Here is an 18543-nt window from a genome sequence, read left to right as displayed (position 1 = left end):
AGCTCCAGCCCTTCCTGCTGTTGGGAAGGATGAAGCCTTGAGCTGAAGGGAGGATGGGGGGAAGTCAAGCTGAGACAGGAACAACTTCTTGGCATAAGGGTTACGTTTTGCCTTCCTTTAAGTGTGAGGGCCACGGGGCTCCAGGGGCACTGAGCATGCAGGATCTCTGGACACTGAGTGCCCATCCTCTCCAGCAAGACACTCACGCATGGACTTCAAGGCAGCTGAGGTTCCATATTGCTTTATTCCCCACCCCAGATGTCTGAATGGCTGAGATCCTGCTGCCAGGCTCCTCTCAGCTGTGGAGGGGCAGCGACCAGCCCTTGGCAGGACCATACAGGCAGGAGGGTGCAGACTTGCTGCTCCCAACAGCAGCCAGAGGCTCGGTCAAGAACATCTCCAGCTGTAGTCACGGTGCCTTGGCCCTGCAGGCTCTTGGGAGTGATGTGCCCAGCACCCCACGTCTGAACAGCCTCTGCCCCAGGCAGTCCTCAGCTACCAGCAGGGTCTGTGGTTTCCCTGCCCTCAGCTGGCACCGGTGGCTTCACAGCCTCATCGATGTGGGGCCTCAGCGCAGACAGGGAGATGAGCAGAGCTTCCTGGAACAGAGCCGGGGGTCAGGCAGGAGCGCTGCTCCCTGAGGAGCACCAGACAAGCTGAGGTGCCACCATGGGGAGCACCACGAGGGCCGTGTGTCACTGCTCTGTGCACACAGGCATTGACCCCACCACGCCACTGCCACCTGCCCTACCTCTGTCCGGATGGTTCTGCTGCCCTGGCTGGGACACGTGTTCAGGTAGAAGTCAAACAGGACGCTTGGGTCAGTGACCTCCAGGTTTGGGTCCACGTCAACCCCAGCTTCCAAGCCCTCCAGACCTCCAAACACGACAAGGGCATGCCTAGGAGAGAGCAGAAGGGCAGGGTGAGAGGGGAGATTGGCTGCTACCCCTGCACCAAGGGAGATGCTTTGAGTGGATTAAGAATTAGCTTCACATAAGCAGTTCTCTTAACTTGATCTGTAAGAAACAGACTCATTTCTTCTGCTCAAGTGTGTGGGTCTGTGTTTGAGCCCCTGTGCTGCTGCAGCAGGGAACTGTGTCCCTGCTGATGATTCCCAATGCAGCTGCCTGCCTAAAAAAGCCCCGCAGCACAGCACCAATGTAACAGTCCCTTCTACCAACTCTAGAGAAACAGGAAAGGAATCTGCCTTATCCTTGGGTACTTCTCATTGGGTACATTGCTATGCAATGCAAAGGAACATGCCTTGGTGTAAAAGGGAGCAGCAGAGCACAGGATGGAACTTGCAGGTGAGTCTTGCTCTTATATCTAGAAGCATTTCCCACCTGGGAGAACACCAAAGCCACAGTGCAGCTCTGCTGCCTGCACCAGGCCTCACTGCAGGCTTGAGTGAGGCCAAGAGGGCAGGACACAAACCTGAAGGAAGGGAGAGTGGCCTCATCCACGGAGCTGCCCCGCTCTGAGGTCCCAATAGAGAGATCATAGCCTTCCTTGAACGGGCACTCTGAAAACACAGCACCTGGGAAACAGACACAATATGGGGCTATTTATGTGGTGCTCTTGCCCTTGCTCTGTGCCTTCTGGACAGGCTGGAGCACTCCACGGGTGAGTGGTGGCAGCAGAAGGAATTGCTTTTCAGTGCATGAGGAGACAGAACAATGACTTCCTGACAGCTCCCTCGCTGCAGGAGTGTCTGGCACCGTTCTCAACTGCAGCACCTTTCCTCAAAGCTCAAACAGGTGCCAGGAACCATTCCTTCACTAACAGCCTATGATTTTCCTTGGAGCTCTAATGAACCAGAAGACAGGAAAAGGATCTACAGGGCTCAGATGTCACTGCTGGCTCTGATGTGAATGAATGGGAGGCAATTACCGTGGAAATGCACATGCACTGGCTGGAGACAGACAGCACCACTGCTACAATGTGGACATCTGGAGCAATGGTGCGTGGAGGTACATGGCAAACGGGGGGGCGGGGGGGGAGAGTGACTGGGGTGATTCATGCCCCTAGCTTCAGCCTTTACATTTGACAGGACTGAGAGCAGAGAATCCCTGCAGATACTCACTCAAGCAGGAGGCAAGGCGGACGCTGTAACCCCAGTACAAGCCTGAGACTGTCCGAGGGTGCTGTGAGGACACCACGGTGCCTTTCCGCACTTTAGCTTCTGAAAGGGAAGCAAAGAGATCAACACCCGCAGTGAGAGCTGGATTTGAGCAGCCACACACAGCAGTTTCTCCTGGAGCAGAGCACTGACTGGGTGTATAACAAAGAACCACCCTTTTGAGTGCATTCTGCAAGTATGTTTGGGCTGTTTATTACTGGTCAAAGAGCTGATAGCTCTTTTCAGTTCACCAGGGAGGTGTGGTAAAGGGGGTTGTTAAAACTGTGTGGAGCAAAGGAACATGCAGAGCTGTTTGGTACCTCCAAGTATCAGTGATATGAAGCTGTGATATGAAAAGGACAAACTCCTGCCGGACTGAAGCTCACAGGTGCTAATGGAGGAGTGGATTACCTGGTTTCTGGGGTTCCTCCAGGCGCACAGTGACTCGCAGGCCAGGGTTCAGCTGTTTGTCGATCTGCACCTCCTGCAGTGACAGTCACGATCAGCATCAGGCATTGCTGGAAGTACTGGGAAAGGTGGGAAAGGAAGGGAGCCCTCTGAGGAAGGTCCATTCTGGCCTGGGGCTGCAATGAGGAGCTCTGCGGTCAGGGCCTGTGTGGCTCATGCAGTGCAGAGCAGGCTCAGGGTGCCTTAAGTTTGAGGCTTATGTTGCTGCTCGAAGTGCTCCAGCAGTGAAGCAGTTAAGTGCTGAACAGGCAAACCTGCCACAACCTGGGAGGCTACAAACACTGATGAGCCAGAAAGGACAAGAGGGCAAGGAGCATTAAACCCTGTGCGAGTCCACCATGGCCTTCAGAAACCCAGCAGTACCCACCCTGCCTCCTTCAAGTCTGCCAGACAGGGGAAATGGTTCTGGGCTCTGGGGGTAACACGCACCTTCCTCATCCCACAGTTAACAAAAGAGCCTCTGCCCGCCTTAGTTGGCCGGTCCAACACAACACCTTCCCGGTACTCTGAGTCCTCATCCACCCGCATGTGGTGGGGGCTGTCCAGGGGGTTGAGCAGCCCTAAAACAGCACAAGAAAGCAAAGAGAAGTGTAAGTACAACTGCTCTGCTACCCCCTCCCTCTCTGGTCCAGCACATCACGGCCTGCGCTCTGAAGTGGGGAAGAGTTACTCAGTTCTGTGTATTCCAAGTAAAACGAGCAAGAGCTCAGGAAGAGGGAGCCAGCAGCCTAGGCCGGACACAACTGAATCATTACCTGCAAACTGCAGATCCTCGTGCTTTGGGAAAAAGGATTTCCTCAAGTACCTGTTTGGCAGAGAAGGTGGATATGTAAACCCAGCCTTTTTACTGAATCTCAGCTTCAGTTCTAGTCCTTTCTGACTTAAAGGAGCTGAGTATAGAGAAAAGCTTGGTTAGCTCCCTCAAGTCCCAGATGTAACCTCCATCCTGCAGGTTCTAGCCTGCAGGCACTGCTCTTTTAGTTGAACTCCTGAACCAGACATGTGAAGCAACGAGCTCCTGTGTTCTTGCATAATTAGACAATATAAACAGGATTTGCCTCCTGCTCCCATAGCCCCTTGCATGAGATACCTACAGCAGTTGGTTCTGATGCATGGTTTAGCCATGGGGGACTTACTGAGGGCACTCCAAGTACTGCAGGATCCGAGCCAGCTGCACACAAGCCTTGCCTCTCCTTCCAATTCCTTCAAAGTCCCCCTCCACGCTCCTGTAAGTGAAAGAAAGCAGCTCATGAGCTCAGCGCAAGACAGGTCAGGTCTGCTGAGGATGAAGCCTTGCTCCTTAACCTGAAACCAGCTCCTTATGAAAGGGCTGCTCCAGAGGCAGAGCCTGTCACCAGATCCTATTTGGAACTCTCTCTGCAGGCCATGTATCTTCTTCAGTTCTGGTTTCTGTGCACTGACACAAAGCACTTCCTGCACAACAGATCTTACTTTACATCTTCTCCGTGCTCGTCGAACACCACGATCTCGTCCACGCAGAAGATGGCACAGGCCCGAGCAATCTGTCCGGCGAGGTAGGTCCGCAGCTCCAGTGACTGGGCGTTGTTCAGGATGGAGCCCGGCAGGGCCACGCTCAGTGTGTAGTGCCGCCCTGGAGAGCAGAGGAGAGCCATACTGTGACAGCTCCATGTAGTGTTTTACTTACTGTGGTGGGGGGAAAAGCACCCTCTGTTTCTTAATCACAGGTTTTCCCTTAATAAAGGTTTCTCACTGCATCGAGTTCATGCCTGCTTTGCGTGCGGATGGATCTATAGCAGATCTCTCTGTAAAGCTGACTGATCGAGTTCTCTCAGCCCTTTCAGCCCAGGCCTCCCCATGGGGTCACAGCAGCATCACCTCTGTCTTCCTGCTGCTCCTCACGCTTCTCGGCTCGTTTCTCCTCCAGCTCCCGCATCCGCTGTTTTTCCAGCTTCTTCAGCAGCTTCATTTCCTTCCATTTTTTCTTCTCCGCTTTCCCTGGAACGGACAAACATCACCTCGCTTCAAGCAAAGAGCCGTGACCGCCGGGGCAGACACGAGGGCCTCCCGGTCCGAGGGATCCCCGCCCGCAGTCCCCACGCGATGCCGGGCTTACTCTCCTGCTTCCATCGCCGCCAGTCCACCTTCCGGTCCACAGCCTGCGGGACACCGACCGCGACCATCACCGCCGGGCTCCCCTCAGGGGCCGCCCGCGGTAACCGGGGCAACGCCAGCTCTCCCCGCGCCCTACCTGCACGCCTTTGGGCCGCTTGGCCGCGCCGCTGCCGTCCGCCATCTTCTGCCTCCCTCCCCGGCCACGCCCCCCCCGCGGTGGTGATTGGTTGGAGGGCGCCGGTCCCCGCCCACTGCGGGGAGGAGGCCGGTGTCACGTGAGCCGGTGTCCAGGCAGGGGGCGGTGTTCAAGCCGCCGGCGCGGGCGGTTGGGCTGGGCAGGGGTAGTTCCGTTCTCCGGGAGAAGGGGGCAACCATGGGCGGGTGTGGGGGTAGCCCAGGGTGGTTGTGACATCCGGACACCCTCATCTGGGTGTCTTTGCACAAGCGCTACGTGCAAAGGATGGGGAGATGGACCCTGCCCCTTACGGGGTGTGCCGTGGCTTAGAGCAAGAGCCCACGCGTGTGGGGGTGTTGCAATTACTCTTTATGTCACGGTTATTCGTCTGTTTTAGCTATTGTAGCTGTCAGCATTTGGCACGTATAGGGGTGCAAAAGGGCCTTCAGCAGCACCCTCACCCGTGCTGACGGGATGGGATGCATTACCCCATCTCCTGCTGATGAAGGCAGGTGGGTGTTTGCCTGCTCCTGCAACTCTGGCTCCCAGGGGATCGGGGCCACCAGCTGCACCCCAACACAAAACCTGTGGAGCCACTACCCGCCAGCCAGTGTGGGATGAGCAGCCACCACCGTAGGATGCAATGTTGATGTTGCACATGTGACGGCAGCTCTCCAGGAAGGCTGCGTCAGTCCTGTGATCATTACAGAGCCATTGACTCTTCAATAATTGCGGTAATTCCGCTTTAATAATTTAACTGCTACAAATACTTATTGCACAGTCTGTTGCGTGATGGATGATGCTGGTTTACATTGTTATCCAGGTTGAAATCGACAATGATGCAAGAATGACCTTACAAAATGCTGCTCACGTTATCCCATCACCCATCAGCCTGGTGGGTGGGAGGCAGCAGGGGTCATCAGCAACAGGAGCGGCCCAAGGCCACCGTACCCGTCCTCCCCAGCCACTGTGTGCAAAGGCCTGAAGGTTTTGCTTTGCAGCCTGGATGATGCTGCTGAGCCCTGACAAAGTGCCAGGAGTAGTTTGGGGGATGCACAGGGAAGGTCTGGCAGTAGCCAGGCTATTTATGAAAGCCTGTTTCCCTGGGAGTAACCAGTGACCCATCTCACCTTTCCCAGAGATGCACAGAAAAGATGATGTTAATGATGTTAAATGATGTTAATTCTGGGAAACAGCATTTCACTGGGTTTATAATTTTCAGGATCATAGGAATCAACCTACTGATAAGTGGTGATACTGCATGATCCCATGGGAACGTGGTGCTTGTGGAAATGGTGTCCTGTGCCCCTGGGTACATGGTAAGGCCCCAGCATGGCCTTAAAGGTAGGTCCTGAGATGCCTTTTCAGAATTTGGTGGTGGAAAAGCCCCCAGGAGCCATCCTTACCTTGCATCTTGCTGGATGCATCTCAGAACTGATTAGCAAAGTCTTTAAACTTAAGAAAAACCTCAAATACTGTCAGGGCACGCAAAGACTTGCTTCTTACAGTAACAGTGCAATCATTTCACAGTGACAGAAATTGTCCCCCAGACCCCGGGCCTGGTAAATCTCTGCCCATTTGTCTGACAGAAAATGTGGACAATAAGAACGTACCAAAGTATGGAGCCAAGCAAAGTAAGAGGAAGGAAGAGCAGTCGGGGCAGGTGAGGACCAAGGAGAGCCTGGTTCTCTCTCAGTGCACTCAGGGACTGGTTTTCTCCTGTTTCCATTTTTGCAATATGTCATCTGCTGCCTTCAGTGTAGCATCCTCCTAAACAAATACCACAGGTTCAGGCAGTGGTTTCCAGCCAAATCCCCTTTCCCATCACTGCAGTCATCATTCATATAAATTTCCCTTTCTCATTTTGGAACATTGCAGATGCTGCATGCTCAGTATGAGACAGGCACAGCCATCTCTGGGGCAGGCATAGCCTCTGGGCAGTTAAACAGGCACCCAGAAGACTGTCCTGACCAAGAAATGTAGGATGCTGCCCTGGCTCGGCTCACATGTCCGCAGGAGGGGGTCAGACCAGCCGTGGTGCTATGCTCAGGCTCTAATTCTCAAGGCACTTTCCATCTCCTTTTGGCATTTACATCATTAAACCACCTCTGATTATTACTCCTAATCTCACCTTCATTTATGCTGCCACACATCTCACCTTTGCAAAGCAGAACCGGATGAAATGGCTGTAGTTATTCTTGTGGGCCCCACAGTAGAAAGCAGAGAGTGGAATGGCAGCAAGTCCCTAGGAAAGGGAAACATGGAGCTGAGGTTATTTCTCTTTGGCTGGCATGCAGCCTGCCATGCCCCAGTTTATCCGCTGCAGACACCCCTTGCCATGAGCTGCCAGATCCAGCAGTGGTGGTATGCTGTGCTTCCAGCAAGGAGGGCACAAACACAGCAGAAGGGGCCAGATGCATTTACCTTGTTCTTGACCATCCACTTTGCAAATCTGGAGTCGTAGGGCTCATCCGAATTAGGGACATCAGGGACATCAGATTCTGTAGGAGAAGCACAGCAGCACAAAGGCTGGGGCTACTGCCAAGTGCCACAGGCAAGCCCCAAACCCACAGCTTCTGGGAGCTTGGATGGGGTTGCTGTTGTCCATCCCTGCTTTGGTGGTGGTTTATGCAGGTTCTTGTCCTTGCTAATGGTACCGCTTCAAGCTGGACTCTGCACTCAGTCCTGCCTGAGCAAAACTGCAGGTGACTCACTGAAGTTGGAGATGTCTGCCAACAAGAAGTAGGTGCCCTCGGGGATGATGGGTTTCATCCCTGCAGCATCCAGGCTCTGGACCAGCAAATCTCTCTTCTTCTGCAGCTCCTTGGGCAGCTGGACAAAGTAGCTGTCTGGTTTCCCATAGAGCATGAGCTCCCTCTGGAAACCCTGAGCCACAGCCTCCTGTAAGGAAAGAGGAGCCAGTAACCAGTGGGAAGATGGTCAAGACTTGCTTGGAAATGGAGTCTGTGCTCCAATACAATTCACAGGTGATTAGGGAGCTCTCTGCCTCCAGCACCTTCAAATGGCCCCTTAGATTTGTCATTGCAAAATAACGACTATACCCCAGGTGAGCTGTGCTCTCCCTTTCCTGCCAGACATGGGACAACTGCAGGGAGAAGGGAAGGAGCCTTTCCATGGCACCATGCACCACCTCTCTGTGCCTTTCAGGTCAGCTGTGGGCAGAAGGACCCTTTCTCACCCTAGCTTCAGTGGTTTGGGTGTTGCAGGGATCTGCCTTACCTGGGCAGCTGTGGCACAGTGGTACACTGAGTTTTGGTGCACAGTACGGATGTGCTGCAGCAGCCTGTTGGGTCCTACGGTCCAGCCTACCTGCAGCCAGGAGAGAAGGAGGAAGGTAGTAAGTCTCTGGGTACCTGCTTGGGCTCCCCTTTATTTGCCTGCACTGGCTTCACTGTATTTTCCTACCAGGGTTATCATGAAGCAGCTTTAGTACTTTCAGACCCTGAGGCTCAAAGCTGAGTGTGTGGCAGCAGAGTCTCCAGTGCCATGCTATGCCAATGGGACCCGTGCCCTGCAGCAAAGGGACAGGGATGGGGACACAACGAGGTGCTGCATGAGGGAACTCACCTTCCAGCCAGTGGCACTGAAGGTCTTTCCAGCGCTCCCAATGGTCACTGTGCGATCCCACATCCCTGGCAAGCTGGCTGGCAATGAAACAAGAGAGAAACACCAATGGTAGTGCTGAGCATGCTCACTTCTGGGCTACAGTAATGACAGGGTGAGAGCTCTTTAACCACCATAACCATGGTGGCCTCCGGTCACAGCATATTTTTCAAAGCACATCCCAAGCAGACAGCCTGGCTTCTCAAGAGCAGCTCTTTGTAATTAAGTGTGTTCACACACATGTACCCAGCCCCAGGGGTTCCCAAAGATGCCAAGCACCATCACCCTGCAACAAGGTGATAGCATGTTACTGCAACAGGAAGAACAGGCCTTTGAAATCATGCTGAAATGGATGTCCCAAAACTAGAGACACTCAGAAAAATGTGCTTTTACAAAGTATAGGAAAAGTTTCCGTTTCACTGGAGCCAAAGGGCTCCTTGCTCTAGACCTTGTGCTGTGAAGGTACCTCTCTGTTTCTTCTGACTAGCTCTGTAAGTCAGGGCTAGACCTGGTTGGGAGGTTGAGACTGAAGTGCAGCAAAATACCTCTACATGCCCAGATAGATACATGCCCAGCAGAGCTGCACATGCAGGCAGCCCATGGGGTCCAGGGAACCCCAGCTAAATCACCAGATTCTTCCCCAAAGACCCAGAGAAGATGCCAGGCTCAGCCAAGCTGTTCTCCATACCGATGCGGATGTGCTCCTTCCCATCATAGACCAGCCACTCGTACACCTCATCACTGATGCACAGGACATCATGCTTCACACACAGGTCTGCAATGAGTTCCAGCTCCCCTCGGCTGAATACCTGCAGCAGGCAGGGAATGGAGGAAGGATGCAGCAGGAACATTTCTGAGCCCCTGCCTGTCCCCGCCTTCTCCCAAGCCTGAGTGGGCAGGAGCTGGCTGCAATGGTCTAACAGGGCAAAACCATGCTGGCACAAAAGGTCAGGCTCAAAACCACCAGAATAGTGAGTGCAGAGTGTGTGGCTCCCAAAGCACCAATTTCCCTTGTGTCAAGGAAGGTTGAGCCACTGCTACACTGCAAACGTAGCTGGGTGAGCTGTAGCACCCCAGCAGCTTTCAGGGCCAGCCACAGCAAGGCCAGAGGTATTACCTTGCCCAGAGGGTTGTTGGGTGAGTTCAGGACAATGGCTTTTGTCCGTTCATTGAATTTAGAAGCCAGTTCAGCCGAGTCCAGCTTCCAGTCTGCACTAGACATCATTTTTCCATTTTCTGGAGCTTTCTAGAGAGAACAGAGGGGAATCTTGGCTTGCTTTGCTACCTCTGCGCTTTGCTTACCTCTCACCTCTTTGTTCGCTTTACTGTGACTCTTCCCTCCTCAGCTTTGCTCCGTCCCACTCACCAGTCTCATTGGGACAAACACGGGTGTCCCACCAGCCATTGTCACCATCTGCTCATAGCAGTCAAAGAAGGGTTCAATAATTATCACCTGGAAGAAAGGGATATGTCATTGCTCAGACCTTCCCTGATAGGTACAAAGAGCAGTGGGGGTACAGGAAATATTAATCAGTGAATTGCTGTAATGGAGAATCCGTATTGCCTGTGGGCAAGTGCCAGGGAAGAACACCACTGCTTAGGGCAAAAGGGTTATTCTGCCTTATGAAGAAACGAGACAGTGCCATGCAGCAGGTAATTTTTTCCTTTAGAAGCTCAGATACTGGAGAATGGGGATAAAACCATTTCTGCTTTGGAAAAGGGCAATGAAAACCAGTCTGCAGCTGCTGGCAGACCCAAAGCCAGGAAGGGCTCTCCTAAAGGAAGACTGCTGGTACAACAAGTCCAAATCTTGGGTTACCTCATCGCCTTCATCAACGAAAGCCTGGAAGCAGCAGAAAAGGGCCTGGTACGCCCCGACAGTCACCATCACATTGGTCATAGGATCCAGGTCCTGTCCAAGCAGCTTCTCAAAAAGCTGGGCTAGGATCTTCACCAGAGGTGGGTGTCCCTGTGGGGAGAGAAGATGGGTGGGACTTGAATTGCAGAAACCTCCTGAAACATGGAAGAGCCCATGGAAAGGGACCAAGCACCCGGTGACTGAGTGTGCAGGGCATCTTCCATCCTGGCTGCTTGAAACACCCTGGTAAAGCAGGGTGTTATAGCCCCGGGTGCAGGGGGCTCAGGCTGAGGCTGGATGCATGTTTTGCCTCATGTGGTTTGCCTTGTTTACTGCTGCTTGATAAGCCTTGAAGCAGCCAAGGCTAAGAGGGACTGAGCGGGTATTGCTGAGGAGGGGTCTGCCCACGCACAAAGGCACGGGTGTACTGGTGCAGCATGTTGTTCTCCCCGCTGAGGGCTGTCACTAACGCCTCCTTCAGAAAGTCCGGTGGGGGGAAGTCAGGGAAGCCCTGGCCCAGGTTCACTGTGGAGTAGGTGGCAGCCAGTTTTACAAACTCCACCCTGGAGAGAAAAAGGAAGAGAAAGACAAGTATTTACAGAGGGTCTGGGCAGCACACTGGCACCAGCTCTGCTTGCCAGCATCCCTTTGGAAGTGAGTGAGATTGGTGTCTCTCCTGCAAAGCCATCCTGCTGCTCACAGGTGGACAGGATCAAGCACAGGTCATTTCAGACCTGTTCCAATTAAACTGAGGATGAAACACTATTGCAATGAGGAATGGTTTTAATTTGTTCTTGAAGGAAACAGCCATTGTGCTGTCTGGGTGTGTGGTTGCAGCTGAAGCCACACACCACACACTGGACAGGACTTGGAGGTTTTCAAGCTCATGCCAGTTGTGCAAAATTTAGCAGCTAGACACCACGAAAGCCTCTGCAGAGGGAAAGGCAGCCTGAACTCAGTACTAGTCTCAAAACGAAGTCAACTCACTGGCATTGTGCAGCTCGAAACCAGGCACAGCTGGACTTCGGGGAAAGATCATTTAAATCTATTCTTCAAGCACATGGCTTTCCAAATGGCATATTGTGCCTGGCAGGCTGAGAACAGCATTTCAGCATCCCTTCACTTGCCTGTCTGCTTGCAGTGCCCTAGGATGGGCTTGAAGCAGATGCCAGGCTGCAGCCAGTGTGCTGCAACCACTTGGCTCAGATTTGGTGCTGCTGGGATCATTTTGATGGATGGGCTGGATGGAGTGCAGTGCACTGCAAGGTGCTCCCAACTGCCTTCCTGCAGGATGGTGCAGAACACCTGATATGGCATAAAGTGTGAGCAGAAGGTACAGAACTGAGCCTGGGACAAACTTGCTTTCTGAAGAAATGCAAAGCAGCTGAGAGAGACTGCTGCTCTGTGCTGTGTGGCTGCGGCAGTTTGTATCTGTTGTTAAGCTGCCTAAAACCACATCTACCATCAGGGTAAACCAGACAGTCTCTTAACTCACCAGATATTCTTATCCACTCCCTCCAGCCTCCGAGACTGCACTGGCCTTGACATTTTTGCCTGCAAAGAGAGACAAAAAAAGAGTTTTAAGCTTTTTCTAATAGCAATGGGACCACATGTGAAGGGGACATGGCCTCCCCAGGTAGGTTTTTCCTAATAGAAGGTGTGCCCTTTTAGTATTGCTTCATGGGCTGCTGCTGACTGACCTTAGAGCAGTAATGGTGCTGCAGTGGGTTCTGGAAACAGCTTTACACACTTTTTATGAAAGATCAAACAGACGAGAGCTGGCAGAGGAGGAGGTTTCATTGACAAGTTTCAACAAGAATTGAGAAAACAGATGAACAAAAGAAGCATGTGTACACTCACTGGGGAGCAGGCAATGCCTGAAACCTCATTTTCACTTGCGTCAGATGAGCTCGGCCATATTGTCACTGCCAGGCCGATGACCTCAGACCTCAGGCTTTCCATAGCGTCTCTTGTTTTATTCTCTACAGGCCACAAAATATCCCCTTTTCCTAGAAGAGCAAACTTCTTTTATTCCGTATTTCTCTACAGAGTAGCAGAAATATTTACTCCTTGTTCTGCTGGAGTGCTTGGTGAAGGGAGTTGCTCCAGATCCTAAATGATGTGCTGGCTTTTGCACCTAAAGTTCATGGCAAAACCAGGCAGCAAATGGGTACAGGCAAGAGGAGAGCACAGCACATGATCAGTTTGATGTACAGAGACACCAAGGTGCCATTCACCTGACTGGTACCTAATTTCCACATGCATCATGGCTAGGGGGGTGAGAAGCAGGACGGTAGGAAACATTGAGGGCAAAATCCTTCTTCCAGTTGGATAAGCTGGAAGTGGGAGAAAGTCAGATGTGCTTGATGGGGAATTTATTGTGAGGATGATGAAAAGAGGCAGAGGCAGAATTTAATAACTCAACGGTGAAGGAAAAAGGTAACCAGACAGCAAAGGGACTGGAAACCCAAGACAAATGATGCTCAATGCACCAAGAAAAGCCAGCATGGGGATGCAAGGAGGTTGCCTCTGAAGCAATGAGCCAAGAAAACAATCATCACCACCGGCAAGTAAAATATGTTTGAATAAGGATGAGGAGGGCATGTGAAAGCAGCTGAGATGTGAGGGGAGAGGGTCTATGCTCTGCTGTGCCAAGGTGGTGGTGGGGATATCAGTTCAGCCCCCTCCCCAGGCTTGGCTGAAGCAGTAATTCTTCACTTACCTGCTCACCTCTGCTGTTCCCAGAGGGCTGCACCAGAATTTGAGAAGTGGCCCAAAAATGTCTTGTGTTGAGGTCTTTAGACTTTTATACAGTGTCAGCCCTCACTAAGGATCTTTGCAAATACCTTGCTGAGAAAGCTTGTGTTTCAGAGGGCACTGGGTGGACTCTGTGCTCTCCTGTGGTGCCAGGCAGGCAGCCAAGGGTGAGCAGAAGTCATTGCCTCCCCACTTCTCTCCGTCAGTTCCCTGCTTTGCTCTTTATCTGCACAAGTTCATGGATATGACAGTCAGTAAGACCCAGTGCCTGAGCTGATTCTGGTGGGAGTAGAAGAATTCATGGCTCGGAAAGTAAAACTTCCAACTTAAATGAAAAAGGTGAAATATGAAATATTAACAGCTCCAGCACTGCTCTCTTGTGTTGGGGCTGCTGCTGGTCATGGTTCAGAGAACAGCATTGTCAAGGGTGATGGTGTCAGTGCAAAGAAGGTGCTTTAAGCCCAGAAATTCCCAGTTCTGAAGAAAGGCCTTGTCTGCTTCAGCCCTTACAGGAAGGAAAATGACAAATACTTTCTTCTTTCGATGTCTTCCCCATCCTATCCCCAGCCTGCACGATGCTGCCAAGAGTGGCTGCCCATCAGGCTGGAGAGCAGCATTCTTAGGACCACACAGCCCCCAAATCTCTTTCAGCCTGTTCTGCTCCCCAAACCGAAAGATGTGTTTCTCCAGCTCCAATTTGCCTGTCAGCCAGATAGGATAGGCGAGTGAAAATGTAGAAGACTTAGGGGCCACAACCTTCCACCACTGACTCCCTGCTGCTTGTGGTTTCCTGGCTCTGCACATTTGTATCTCCAAGAGGGATACTGTTATTTCCCAAGTCCTTTGCAACCCAAGGGGCTTTAGTAGAAGAGACTGTGAGACAAGGCAACCCCACAAATAATGAGCTTTCTTCTGTATGAAGGAGATTCTCTTGCTTATAGATATTACCATTAAACAGCCTACCAGGTACAGAGATTGCACCAGTGTGGCTTTTTCTGATGTGCCCTATCTGCCATCACTGCCAAGACTGGCTCCTGGGCAGTGAGCTCCCCTGGGCTCCACACCACTGCAGCCCAAGCCAGGGACCAGGCTGTCAGCCAGAAACAGTGCTACTGGGCATTCAATACCTCGCTGAAGTAGGAGCTATATTCAGTGCTGCTCTTTCTCTCCAGCAAGAAGTGACGCAGGGAAGGTCTCGCTCTCCTGAGCATGCCACGGCTCCTGCTGTCTCACTCTTGCGGGCACGGACCTGCATTTCCCCCAGACACAAAGCAGAGGGGTGAGACAAGCACTCCACAGCTGCAGGGGTAAAGCAAACACCCTGTGTACCTCGGGACGAGGCAGGTCCAGCACAATTAATGGAAAACCAGAAACCATAGCATACTATTGCTCATGACTGCAAAATATCCACCTTGTCCCTGTGTGCAGCACAGCAGCGTGTCAGGGATGGGCACTGAGATGTGGGGGGCACTGCTTTGGGATGCAAAGTACTGAAATGAGGGGGCTAACCCTGCAGGTGACTAAATGAAAGCATGGCAGTAAAAAGGGCTTCAACAGACTACATAAAACTACAAAGCTGCTGTAAGAGCTGTGCTCAAGGCTCCTGCAAAGAGCTAGAGGCAGCACCAGAGTCAGGGTGCTGCTGCCAGCGGGAGTAGCTGAGAAAGGCGAGGGCAGAGGGCCCTACCTTTCCTCCCCAGGCCTGGAAAACACTTTGGATGGGATCAGCTACACAAAAAGCCTGGGAAAGGCTCAGAGAGCCACTCACCTGGTTGGGCATTTCAGGCTGTGCAGTACATACACTCCCTGCAAGGGATCTGGGGAACCTTCATCCTGCCAGGTGCCCCGAACAGAGCACACTAAGGATTTCGGTGATGACAGCTGAAAGGTCAGCGCAGGGACTGGTCACTCCCCACCTCCTGCCCTCCCGCCTGCAGGCACCAACCGTCTCCTCTGTCCTGGTGCTCCCCCAGCACCCCCACTGTGCTGAACCAGCCCTGCTGCTTGCAGATGCACCCAAAAGGCTTTGGGGACAAGGGTACCCCTGAACTCATCACACCATGGGGTGCTACACATGGTGAATGCAGCAGCAATAGCCAGCAAGCACACACATGTAGGTACAAGGCAGCTCCCAGAGGGATGGTGGGGGGTAAAACCAACTTACATCAGTCAAGCTGAGCCACGCTGCCTGACGCTGTGGAAGTCTGACACAGCCACCCAGGCTGCCTTTCCACACATGCTGCCCTCTCCCTGCCTCTGAAATGCTTCATCTGTAGCTGGGACTTCCTGGGAGGAGTCGGAGGAAGGCTGCAGGAAGGTACCAGTCGAGCTACAACACTCCGATAGGACAACTCGTACCGGGAAAAAGTAGATCTTGGGTTGCTCTCTGAGTCACCAGGGTGAGGAAGAAAAGGGCTTTTGGGAGCAGATCCCTTCCTCCCAGAGGCTTGGAACCAGAGCTGCCAGAGGATTTTGGCTGCTTAGGAAAACATTCCAGGATATTGTTCAGATGGAAGCTCATACCAGCATAATTACAGTGGGATAATTTTTGTGGTATAGCCGTAATTGCTTTGGCATGGCAATGACAGGGAATTTCCCTTTGAGTGAAGCCTTCAGTCATTTTGAAGAATGAATTTTAAAGTCAGTTAAACACTCTCAAAAATTCCATCCTGCAGGCTTAATATTATTGGAGAAGAGAATGGCTCACAGTACAGAAGGTGAAGGCATCAGTGTTATATGTTCATCAGAGGATAATGACCTACTGTCATGATACAACATAAAGCAGGATTCTGCAGCATTGTCTAACCCCTGGGCTGTGGGTGAGCAGGGAGACAGACAGCAGCCTCAGAACGGGATTACAGTGCACGGATGCAGGAGCTGAATTCTCTGTCAGTCATGAGAGGTGATAATTGCTGCAGTGAGGTATAGAGAGCAAATTGTCCTCTTTCAGCTTCCTTCTTCCTTTTGTGACATGCAGTGATGAATCAGGTCATGTAGGTCTCCTGAGTGAATAATTGCTGTCTCCCTTTCACAGTAGGAAAAAGTGAGCCACAGGGAAAGGAAGTGGCTGACATCCGCTGTGCCAAAGGTCCACAAATCCTAACCCGGTGTCCAGCCACTGGATTTACATCATCCCTGCTGTGACTAAGCAGGAGGGAATGTCTGAGATATGAATTCTTTGTTTTCTAAACTCCTGTTTAACTCAAGCACTGAAACAAACGGAAGGAAAGCTTGTGTTTGCTTCTGTAAGAGTGTATGCGGCACATTCTGAGCCATCTAATAACTCAGTGCCATTTATCCTCTCCCTCTTGATGTCCTCACTATGTTTTCTTTGCTCCCTCCCCTGCTAGCCTTGCACCTTCCCTGGTTGTTGGCCTTTATATTGGTTCAACTGTAACATGTAACTTCACCTTAATCCAACAGAAATTGGCGGCTAATATGCAAGTGGCCACTGCGGAAAACCACACATCCAGCCTTCTTGAGTTTGTATTGTAAAACACAAGGAAAAATAGGGCCTTCTCCTTCTTCAGGGCATTTTAATTTAACAATTGCATCTAGACATGAACAATTCTTACTGATATTTTCTTTTTTAAACCTAGCTATTGCACTGGTGAGTGTCTAAAACACTGTCTCCTGGCAGGTAGGATCATATCTCCTCTGTTACAGGTCTTGTGCCTATGGCTACAGGAGGATGCTAAGACCTTTAACGTTCCTAGAAAGCCAGAGACATGCTTGTTTTACTGTCACAGTCATCACTGCTGTACACAAGTTAAGATTCGCTGCACTTAACCACTCAGGACTGCCTCGTGTACACTAATGAAATTATAATGAATGCCTTTGAACCATCCTTTATGAATTTTTAAAAGAATTATGCCCAGTATCTTCCAATGAGTCAGCCAGAGGAAAATAAGCAGCAGTGAATCAGCCTGCTCTTTTCAGATACCACAAAATTACTGTTGGATATCTCCTCGTAGCACACCGGTGTTACTATTCCTGGTGCTGTATTTCTCAGTGGCCTTCATTTGGTGAGCTGTTGTTAGAGAAATGGAACAGGGTTTTCAAAATATTCCGCTTCAGAAACGTCACATAGGGTGGTCCTTGAGGAACAAGTGGTAAGAGCCATAATTAATATGATTTTCATTCTTTTGTTACCTACCCTTCCTGTTGATACTAGTTGTATCCGCTATTTTCTGAGGTATCCAGTGAGATGTTTACCACATTTTCTCTACCTACCTGGACTATGTTTGCCACATCTCTAAATATGAATGATTTCTGTGTTCTTGGTTATCACTGAGTGGTTTGAAGAGTGGGAAGCAGGTGTCCATCGGAGTGTTGTGCTGTTGTGAGTGTGTGAGAGGAGCACTGGGTGGTTGAGCCTGGGCTCTATATAGAATCATAGAATAGTTAGGGCTGGAAAGGACCTTAAGATCATTCGGTTCCAATGCCCCTGCCATGGGCAGGGACACCCCACACTAAACCATGGCACCCAAGGCTCTGTCCAACCTGGCCTTGAACACCGCCAGGGATGGAGCATTCACAGCTTCCCTGAGCAACCCATTTCAGTGCCTCACCACCCTTACAGTAAAGAATTTCTTCCTTAGATCCAATCTAAACTTCCCCTGTTTAAGTTTGAACCCATTACCCCTTGTCCTGTCACTACAGTCCCTAATGAAGAGCCCCTCCCCAGCATCCTTACAGGCCCCCTTCAGATACTGGAAGGCTGCGCTGAGGTCTCCACGCAGCCTTCTCTTCTCTAGGCTGAACATACATATATCTACCCCTCCTCCTGCACAGAGCATGGCACATATAGTTTTTTAGCCTTCTGTGTTTTCACAGTGGTGACACAGCTTGAATCAGGGCCTAAAGCAGGCCTGGCTTTCCTCCCTGTTCTTCCTGAGGGAGAAGAAGCTGCCATCCCTCAGCACACACTGTCGAACAGTGTTGCTCTATATGGCATTACATTAAATCACAGAATCATGGAATTGTTAGGGTTGGAAAGGACCTCTGGAGATTGTCTAGCCCAATCCCCCTGCCAAAGCAGGGACACCCAGAGCAGGTTACACAGGGACGTGTCCAGGCGGGTTTGGGATGTCTCCAGAGAAGGTGACTCCACAACTCCCCTGGGCAGCCTATTCCAGTGCCCTAATGTATAGAAGTTCTTTCTCATGATGAGGTGAAACTTCCTGAGGTTTAGTTTATGGCCATTGCTACTCATCCTGTCACTGAGCATTGCTGCGACAAAAGAATCTGGCACCATCCTCCTGGCACCTGCCTTTGAGGTATTTATATGCATTAATGAGATCTCCTCTCAGTCTTCTCTAGACTAACCGGGCCCAGCTGTCACAATCTCTCCACATAAGAGAGATGCTCCAGACCCCTGGTCATCCTTGTGGTGCCCATTGGACCCTCTCCAGCAGTTCCTTGTCTTATACTGCAGAGCCCAGAGGT

General features: G+C 51.4%; 1 protein-coding gene across 1 annotated transcript; it reads right to left on the bottom strand.

Moving 5' to 3' along the window:
• Positions 1 to 459: 459 nt before the first annotated feature.
• LOC308227637 (uncharacterized protein) lies at positions 460 to 15361 on the bottom strand. The gene is made up of 27 exons (XM_080630374.1): positions 15260 to 15361; positions 14223 to 14344; positions 11834 to 11892; positions 10751 to 10901; positions 10300 to 10449; positions 9847 to 9933; positions 9598 to 9726; positions 9169 to 9289; positions 8445 to 8521; positions 8097 to 8186; positions 7571 to 7757; positions 7281 to 7357; positions 7015 to 7101; positions 6566 to 6626; positions 6363 to 6438; positions 4818 to 4932; positions 4683 to 4725; positions 4445 to 4564; positions 4040 to 4199; positions 3724 to 3813; positions 3343 to 3392; positions 3017 to 3147; positions 2531 to 2603; positions 2084 to 2182; positions 1435 to 1537; positions 752 to 899; positions 460 to 599 (listed from the first exon to the last, which is right to left on the bottom strand). The coding sequence occupies exons 2-27, from the start codon at positions 14304 to 14306 to the stop codon at positions 492 to 494; spliced, it is 2676 nt and encodes an 891-aa protein (XP_080486500.1). The 5' UTR covers positions 14307 to 14344; positions 15260 to 15361; the 3' UTR covers positions 460 to 491.
• Between the last annotated feature and the right edge of the window lie 3182 nt (positions 15362 to 18543).

The sequence above is a fragment of the Psittacula echo genome (genome assembly GCF_963264785.1).
Source record: "Psittacula echo genome assembly, chromosome: 16".
NCBI lineage: Eukaryota > Metazoa > Chordata > Aves > Psittaciformes > Psittacidae > Psittacula > Psittacula echo.
This window is presented reverse-complemented; position numbering and strand designations above follow the sequence as displayed.